This window comes from Cottoperca gobio, chromosome 14 (assembly GCF_900634415.1).
Source record: "Cottoperca gobio chromosome 14, fCotGob3.1, whole genome shotgun sequence".
NCBI classification, from domain to species: Eukaryota; Metazoa; Chordata; class Actinopteri; order Perciformes; family Bovichtidae; genus Cottoperca; species Cottoperca gobio.
In genome coordinates, this window is record NC_041368.1 from 19,964,797 (window position 1) to 19,974,387 (window position 9,591).

At 39.2% G+C, this 9,591-nt stretch overlaps 1 protein-coding gene across 1 annotated transcript; it reads right to left on the reverse strand.

Annotated features, from left to right (window-relative positions):
• Window positions 1–642: 642 nt before the first annotated feature.
• slc22a5 (solute carrier family 22 member 5) lies at window positions 643–7,276 on the reverse strand. Its single transcript, XM_029448178.1, has 10 exons — window positions 6,670–7,276; window positions 6,419–6,522; window positions 4,557–4,711; window positions 4,268–4,439; window positions 4,023–4,149; window positions 3,509–3,597; window positions 3,131–3,345; window positions 1,762–1,944; window positions 1,484–1,619; window positions 643–1,083 (listed from the first exon to the last, which is right to left on the reverse strand). Exons 1-10 carry the CDS (start codon window positions 7,057–7,059, stop codon window positions 1,017–1,019), a joined length of 1,638 nt encoding a protein of 545 aa, XP_029304038.1. The 5' UTR covers window positions 7,060–7,276; the 3' UTR covers window positions 643–1,016.
• Between the last annotated feature and the right edge of the window lie 2,315 nt (window positions 7,277–9,591).

Sequence of the window (9,591 nt, forward strand, 5' to 3'; positions counted from 1 at the left end):
CAGACCGAAGCAGCACAGCGATCTCTTCGAGTATGAAGCTCAATAAATGTAGTTTAAGACATCAGCCCCTCCAAATGACAAGCAGCCTACGAGGTATGTTTGTATAATGTTTGGGCAACTGCGTTTGAGTTGAATGTTATGTGTGTATATGAATGCTACATGCCACGTGCTACATTATTGTATGTGTTAGCTCGGGCCATGTGCTAAGTCTTAGATGTGTGCCGTTTGTGTGATTTAGCGGCATTGATATATTGTTCACTTCTATGTTTTCTGTTTTAACCCAGTTCTCACAGGTTGACTAGGATGTTATGGATAGAAATAAAACCCCGTATTTTAAAACATGACCTCGGCCTCGTGTTCATTACTGGAGGGAGCTACATTATTTGTTAAACACGTAAGATGAAATGTGTTAATCAGTTCGCTCCAGAGGTGCTGGTGGATGGATTTTGTTGGACAGAGCCAGGCTTGGTGTTTCAAGTTGTTTCCAGTCTTTATACTAAGCTAAGCTAACTGACTGCTGGCTGCAGCCTTATATCTACCTTACAGGCATGAGAGTGGTATTGTTCTTCTCATATGTTTCCAAAAATGGAAACTACAGCCCGCTCATTGACGTCTTTTCACTCGGAGAAACAACGATAAACACATTGAGAAACGAGGATCCTTTATTTGTTAAAAAACAAAAACAACTGCTGTGTGTTGGGTGGATTCATATGTTCATATTTCATGTGACAAAAGATTTGAGACCAATCAGACAATTTCAATTGCATACAACATGTTAAGATCTAACCATTTTTGCTTTGCACCATTTCAAAAAGGATTCTTGAATTAACAACTGAGTAGAAAAATAAAGGGTTTTAAAAATATTTTGGATCCAACTGCATGTTTTGGATTTTAGTTTCAGATTTCAGATTCAGAAGCAAGAGAAATGTTTTTTCTGTCTTTCTGTCTTAAAAGTGTAGTAAGGCCGTTGAGGAAAACTACGGAGTCAGAGTCTGCAGATCAGATCTGACCTCATGTTATATAAGTGTCTTCTTCCTTCCTTTATCTTCTACATATTTCCTCTTTTTGAGACCAATACACAACCTGTAATGGAAAGAAACATCGTGGTATAAATAACAACACAGCTTCCACAGATACATAAAAGGCAGTTGACATACAAACATGTTTTACTCGTCTTCTTTTCTTTCATTGTGCTGTAAGTTTTCATTTTTGAGTGGTTAAAACTGGGCTCATATTATTTGAATTCCCTGTGTCAGAAGAGAACCATGACTTACTGTGGAGCAAGCAAAAAATGAGTAGATATGTCATATCAGTACGTCAACTAATCTTGACCATTTTACGAGTTCTGAGAACAGGTTTTTCGTTCCCTGTGAGGGCCTTTCCCCCTTCTGTGACTGAGTTAATCTAAGTCTTATTTAATCATGTACATTGTAAAACTATTTTGTAATTGTGAACTACAGTGACCTAAGTGAAATGCACCTACCCCTGACATTCTTGCATCTGCTCCACTGTTTCTGGAAGATCTCTATTGAGGGTCTCAGGAAGGAAGAAGTTCACAACAGAGGAGGCAATTGTGAGACTTCCCATGAGGAGATAAGGCAGCGCCTTGTTATAAGTACCTGGAAATAACAAAGGAGCAAAATTCTACATTTACACACATCACTGATATTATCCTGTGCAGACTTTTTTCTTATTCTTTTAGATGCACATAGTTTATCAATGCAGTGACCATGTGCGATAATGTCCTCAACATCTTCTTACCTAAATAGATGACATAAGGAGCTGTGATGCTGCCAATGCGTGCAGCAGAGGAGCACATTCCCATGCCGACATTCCTGAGTACAGTGGGGTAAATCTCAGCGGTGTAGATGTAGACGATGCTGAAGGCCATGGTGAAGCCAAACTTTCCAGTCATTTCCAGCACCACAGCAAGATACTGAAGGTCTGAGGAGGAGACAGACACAGAGAGGATATTTGAAGCGAGTTGTGAATGAAATCAAAGTCATTGATCAGAGGATGAAATGATCTACAGTGTGACATGACATTATAGAACACACACAAGGAAACATTTTACACTCCCATATTGCTACGTAAGTTTATTTGGTGGAAGGGTCGAGTTGCTAAATATGTAGCTTCATACCATCCATTTTTATCATTTCACAGAGCACACTGTATGTTCTTTAAAATATATATCTAAACTGGTTTAGTAAAGAAAATTAGAAACATGACAACAGGAAAAGTACATTTCAGAACTTTCTTTGCCTTGAGAGAGAAACATTAGTAACACAGTAACCTTTTAACAGATTTATCACCAAACGGCCACTTATGTAATCATCACACTTCCATTCTTCTAACACCACACTTAGACGATAATAAATGTGATAAAACCGTCTGCAATCAAATTTCTGAGTATTTTGCCTTTCAGCTTGCACCCTCTAATATACAGCCCGGTTTTCAACTATGTGATTGCATTTTACAGATTATCCAAGAGGAGTTTTAAATAGTTTATTTAGCTAAAGACGTAGGCACATTTTCTAAACGCTTAAAGGAACACTTCATCCTTCAGTTTATCACAAACATTCAAAAGCAACACATCTTCAGATGCGTCTTTCACTGGACAGGAAGGGGATGGAAAATTGTATTCTGAAAAGTAACTAAAGCTGCGATGCAGTGGAGTAAAAGTATAAAGTTGCAGAAAATGGAAATAATCAAGTTAAGTACAAGTACCTTGAATTTTCACTTAAGTATAGTACTTGAGTAAATGTACTAAGTTACATTCCACCACCTGTGAACGCCACAAACTAAATTCCACTCATCTTCATTGTATTGAGGAGGAAACATGAGCAAATTTATTTTAAAAAACCTGCATGCTTTTGTAATTTAGGTGAACTCACCCTATACATATTTGCACCCTTTCCAAGTTTGTACTACAGCTGCTGCTCGACATTTTTGCCCCTTTGGGATACTTATAGTTCGCTCTTATCTTATTTTAAATGCAGCCGTGTACTTGGGAATGCTCATCACACATGGCTGTGTTTCCTGCCTATAACTGTATCTGCAGTATAAACTATGTTCACTATGTGATAAGACACAGTGTGTGTGTTAAATATATAATCCTAGTAAATCTTACTTTCAGGGATGACCTGGATTAGAAGAAGAACTCCTCCTCCGATGACCAGGAACGATGACAGAAGGGCTCTTCTTGGACATCTCCCGAGCAGCCAAGTAGAAACAACATAAGCAGGGACTTCAGTCAAAGCTGATAAAAAACAGTTCATGAAGGGGTCGCCGCTCAGGTTGGAGGTGTTCAGGGATAATCCAAAATAACCAATGTTTATTGCCATCCTGAAAAAAGAAAACAGCTATTTATATTATCAAGTAAACACATGACATGCAGGTTTACACTGTACATTGTTATATCTTGGTTTACTAATACACTACACACATATGCGTGTAAAAGGATAGCAACATCTAATGTCAGAATGATGAAAAAACAATAAACACTCACCACAAAAGGAAACACATCAATGTTATACATCTGATGTTCTTGGATTTTAGGATATCAAGCATGGTGTATTTCTTGATTTGGGTAGATGCCTGTAGCAGAAATCAATGCAAGAGAATTCATGTGGTTGCATTTTACAGACATGCACACAGAATATCTCAAACATGTTATGAGCAGATCCCATTAATTTAAATAGGTTTAGGTTATGGGATTACATACCCATACGGTTAAGAAAACAATTTCTAATAAGATGTCAAGAAACAGGAACAGCATCTTTGTCTCAAACAGTAATGTGGAATATTGGTTTGTGTTAACTTGACGGAGAAATGTCGCCGTCACTTTCCTTTACTTCTGAAGCAGCATTGACTCAGGCTAGGCAGAAGCAGACATAACAACAACTAGCATACATGAACTAGAAGAGGAACACATGTGCTGACACTGTATTTAATGCATCCATGTCTGAAAAGACTCATTTCGGGGGCGATATGGTAATATAAAGGCGTGATGTGAACCTCACCTCAGATTCTTTAAAGATTACAGCAGGTGCTTCCACCTTATTTTTCCTTGCAGCATCTCTCACGATGGCCTCAGCCTCCTCCACTCTTCCCTGAGTGATCAGCCACCGAGGAGACTCTGGGATGAACCTACACAGTCAATACACATTTACTATGAATGTCGACAAAAATAAGTTATTTTTTTAAGTATCACATGTTGTGTTCATGCTCAAGATATGACTTTATCGATGAGTTATGAGTGACGTACCACCACAGTGGGACGTAGACAATGGAAGTTGCGGACAGAACGGCAAGCAGAGTCCTCCATTCTCGGATGCCGTATGCAATCCAGGGTAGTGTCATGTACCCAATACAATAGAAAAGGAAGGCCCCGAGAGTTGTGAAGAGCACTCGCATCGTTTTACTCAAAACCTCCGTTCCTGCCCGAGATAAAATCATAAATGTTATGAATGAAGAGCATGAGATTAAAAAGAGATACGCCAAATGATCTATTCATGCATGAGCAATCATTTCTGCATAAAAGACCAAATTCATACCTAGAACAAATGCAGATATATAGATGGATATCTGGGAGGCTCCGACAAAGAGGTACATGATGCAGAACATCTTCCATGAATGAGAGAAGGACTGAAGCATGACGGAGACACACTGGGCCACGAGAGAGATGAAAACAACCTTCTTCCTCCCGAACCTGAACGGAAGAGAATTGTACGTCACAGACAAAATATGATAAATATGCGCTATTTTTATGATTGCTTTGTCCCTAATTGGAGGACAATACAGCAGTCATAAACAACAACTGAGGAGTTTTCTATGTTTCATTTTCGTTACTAGCCACCGAACTTCAATCCAACCGAGTGTTTGTTTCACTTGCTGAAGACCAGAGTACCAAGTAGATACCAAGGACCAGCAGGTATCTGCTGATGTCTGTGAGTAGACAGCAGCCAAACACATATGATTCACTTTGTTCAGTTCTTTCGGTCTCTTAAAACTGGAGGACACATGTGAAAAGGTCTACGCTGTCCTATGTCCTAGGTTAATGCAACAGCCAAATAAAATGCTGCATGACTTTTGATCAGGTACAACTGTGACGTACTGCTATCCAAGACAATACTAAATAATAAATAAATAGTTTAATAGTTTGTAAGTGGACTTCGCACGGCAGAAAAGGATCCGTGAATTACACGAAGGCTAGTTGAAGGTTAGTAAAGACAACCTCCTTTTGCCAAACATAAACCCATTGCAGGGCTATATAATAACTTTCAATAAGTTCAAATAGTGCTTTGTTTAATTTGGATTGTTTGTTGTGGCGTTCATGCCACTCCTCAAGTCTTCTTTCATTGTGTAGCGCCGTAACGGGACACTGTGCCCTTGACCTCTCCACCCTTCCCACTCAAGCATGTCCTTGCAGATGGCCACAGTACCACAACTACACACTATAAACTGGGTTGTTGCTTTAAAATAAAAAAGGGAATGTTAGGAGAGACTTGTTTAAAAACGAGTTTTTCTAACAGAAATGGGTACATTTGTACGTCTTTCCGGAACATACAGGTATACTCTTCAATTGCTTTGGTTTTGTCTTTAAAATCACCCAATGTGACACAATAATCAAAAAGCTGTCAATCCTCAAAGGCCCTCACCCCCTCTTTCTCAACCGTTGGGGGGAGGGGTGGGGTGGGGGAGGAAAGTTTTCACAGCTGCAAATGAGCTAAATAGTTAAACACGGCTGTGTGTGTCCTAAGCCCCAAGCTTTTCTACAATCAAAGGCACACAACTGTCACAACCCTTACCACAGCTAACATCATATACTCTCTGTATTTAGTATTTTAGCATTTAAATTATAATTTTAAATAAATAACCATAACAAAAGAGCAGTTAAAGTACCACTAATGACATGGTTGTGTGGTCTACATCTTTCGATAAATGATGTTCAATGGATTTTACATAACACCATCCACCATCATTATTACATAAATGTGCCCTCAGGGTCACATTGTGGAGGCCTCCTGACTGAATGTCTTTCTGTCATCCCAGACAGTTTAATAAAGACAAAGGTGTTTTGATATTTGGGAAACTATCAGTTAGACTGGTGATGAATTAAAAGAAGGAGACTTCAATGTCAGTCACGATGATCTTCTTGTGGGGGAGATCAACCTCAACAGTAGAGGGGGCTGTTGTCATTAAAATGACAATAAAAGTCTCCAGCAACATTCATTACAGTGTGAAATCCTCCATTTTTTTATAAGCATTTACCAACATTTCATACATGATAAAAACCCCTTAGATAAAATATCTCAAGTATGTAGTAAATCACAAAAGAAAATACATTTAAGATTCATATTGCACAATCACATGAACACAGTTAGGGGGATTTTACTGATAAAGAAGGACGACATACCTGTCAGAAAGATGGCCTGAGATTAGGGACCCAAAGAGGTATCCCACAAAGAGAGTCGAGGATGCGAAGGGAACCTTCCACTGATTGTCACAAACGAGGTCCCACTGGGAAAAGACGTGATTTAAATACATATCTAAAAAAACAAACAGAATAAGGCAAACTGAAACACACACACACACACACACACACACACACACACACACACACACACACACACACACACACACACACACAGGCCCATTCATACTAACCTCCGTGACTATGTTGGATTGGTAGATGTCTTTGCTGTAGTTCCATCCATCTGAACATCCCTCCTGCTCCAGGTTAGTGAGGTTGAGATCCCTTCCAGGAATATGTCCTTCAGAGGAGAGATTTCTCACCACATCCAGCTTGTATCTGCTGCACTGGCTCTGCACCTTCTCCCCATTCACCATTGTAAAAGGAATAATGGCATTTGTCCACTCCTCAGTTAAGTTAATGTCCGGAATGAGGCAGTGATGTTTCGGAGTTGCCCCAATAAAGACCATGTAAAGCCCGTTGAATCCGGTTGAGACAAAAACTGTGTTTAGGAGGAAGAATGTGGTCCAGAAATAAGGACCAGTCTGTCCAAGGAAGGCAGTGTCTTCATCATAGTCTCCCATTTCTTATAAAATAAAATATAAAAAGACCTCCTTTCTCTTAAGGGACAAAAACAAATCTGTGAAATCTTCAGTGTATGAGCCTTGGTATCCCCTTGAGCTTAGTACCAGAGTGTTTGAGCTCTCTGTGGAGCAGAGAGAGCTGGTCCCCCAGTGGGACGGAGTCACAATAGAAAAACGTAAGTTTCCTGTCCTGAGAAAGTGCTTTAAGACTGCTTGATCCACCGTCTCTCAGGGATACTATTTATCTGCAATGACTCATTCATTTGATTTGATTAACTGAAAGTTAAATGATCAAAAGCTGCAAAGTAGCCAATCTATGCACCCAGCCCCCGCACCACTCTGGCCAGAGGGGTATTTTCTCTAAACAGCATTCCACACTTTTAAATACCCCAAAGAAGTACACGTGCCTGTACTCTAAATGTTGCTAAGTAGCATTAGGACTCCAATTGGACTGTTTTCAAGCCACTGCAGAAGCAAACATGCCTTTGTGTAAAGGTTCAGTAGAAATTATAGCAATCTTGTACAAGGATTTAAATGGTATCATAAATAAGTGAAGGTGTTCCTCCTCAGGCCACAGAGTGACACTATTAAGGCGAGACACTTATTACACATTATTTGTCATGCACTGGTCGATTTTGAGAGTTTGGGCTATGTTGCTTCCATAGCATGTCTTCTTTCAGACTAGTTGAAAGAAACACAATATACATTTAGGTCTTTATTTGACTAACTTCGTCTATTTGCGTCTGTAGATTTCTCCTAAACTCACTAAAAGTTAGCATTAGATAATGCCTCATTTGCATATTTAAACATAACATTTCAGAAAACTTGTAATACAAAAAGATAATTGTCTTCATGTACATAACTGGGGAAGTTTAATAGTGTAATGTCTTGCCAAATGTATGTACTCTTTAAATTACATTATCTTTAAAGGCCGTTTTCTCATTCTGAGCCAGAAATCTCCACTTCAGTAACATTTACAGTTCGTACAACAAACTTTTCAATTTCATTCTCATCTATTTTCTGAAGGATCCAACAGAGGGGTTTATTCATATATAATTCACAGTCGGATTTATATCACATTTTATTCCCAAAAACATGGAGACAATTGATTTCTTTATGGCTAATGAGAGTATCTCTTTTTATTTAAGGAGTAAAATTCCATCTGAAAAATAATATGTCAACAAAATAAAACAAGTATTGAACCTGGCGTCATCCAATGTTACAATTCTGTTCCAGAAAGGTATGCACATTAGCACATATGATAATGTCTCATACGCATATTTAAACACAACATCTCAGAAAACTAAACATATTTGTCCTAATGTAAGTAATCAACTGGGGACGTATAATGGAGATTTACACCTGTAGTGTCTCTCCTTAATCAGTTTAATGAGTACTTGCATGAACTACCTTTCAGGGAGACAATCAGAAATGTTTTGCAAGTCTTTGATATTTAGTTTCCTCACATAACGATCATTAAACATTAATGCATCACCAGATTAAGTAATCATCTTTGATCAGTGTAGACGCATAATGTTTTTCATAAAGGACTCATCAATAGTCTAGAGCAGGGGTCAGAAACCTATGGCTCTTTCGATGATGCGATATGGCTCGCAGACAATTATTAACATGATTAACAAGTAATACATAATTATACTGTGTCATTTTAAAGTAAAACATTTAGCAGCGGATTTTGTTTTAGTTCTCCCCTCTCCTTTTCTCTGCTCAGTCTCTGACCGTGTGTGTGTGTGTGTGTGTGTGTGTGTGTAGGGGGCGGAGCCCTGCCCTTCGCAAAACAGCAGAGGAGAAACTGCGCAAAGCAACCAGTAGAGCAGGGGTGTCAAACTCAATCACACAATCACAGAGAGGGCCACATACGTCGAGGGCCAAACACGGTCCATATTTATTGCACAGGATAGACATATTGGATAAAGTGCAAAAATATATGGAACATATTTAGGTAGGCTACATTCTCCTTTTATGCTGTTAGAGCCAGATGTTTGGAACCTTTTCTTAGCTGCCAGTTTGTTTGGGATTCTGTGGAAACCCCCAGTGAGTGAAGGTGTGCACCAGTGAGACGGGTTTTTGTTCATCTCCCCCCCACACACACACTCTCACAAGAGCATGCAAAGAACTAGTTGCCAGATGTAAAGCCATACGCTCACATGCTACTAATATTGGAGTAAGTTAGTCACTGTAGAAAGAACAGGTTTCCACAAGTTCATAATAAGCTTAAATGATTTATTATGATAATCACATGACATCAGAATGGGTTTCAGCAGCACTGTAGCAAAGCAAGTGCTTACCCATACAAGGGACTGACCTCAGGTCTTCCAGTGGAGATGTTTATCTAACCTTTACACTAATTAATTGAAGTAAAGGGTCAAAAGTCAGGAAACATGCAGGAACCATCCCTGCATACCCATCACTCCCTGGACACAACTTGTTCCAACTTTTACCCTCTGGTAGGCGCTACAGAGCACAGGACACCAAAACAACCCGACACAAAAACTGTTTCTTTCTACACGCCGT

Coding starts and splice junctions, on each gene's coding strand:
- slc22a5 (XM_029448178.1), bottom strand. CDS start 7,059: ATGGGAGACTATGATGAAGACACTGCCTTCCTTGGACAGACTGGTCCT. Junction 4,150..4,267: donor GTCTACGTCCCACTGTGGTG/GTACGTCACTCA, acceptor TTGACTGTGTAG/GTTCATCCCAGAGTCTCCTC. Junction 3,346..3,508: donor TTGATGTGTTTCCTTTTGTG/GTGAGTGTTTAT, acceptor TTCTTTTTTCAG/GATGGCAATAAACATTGGTT.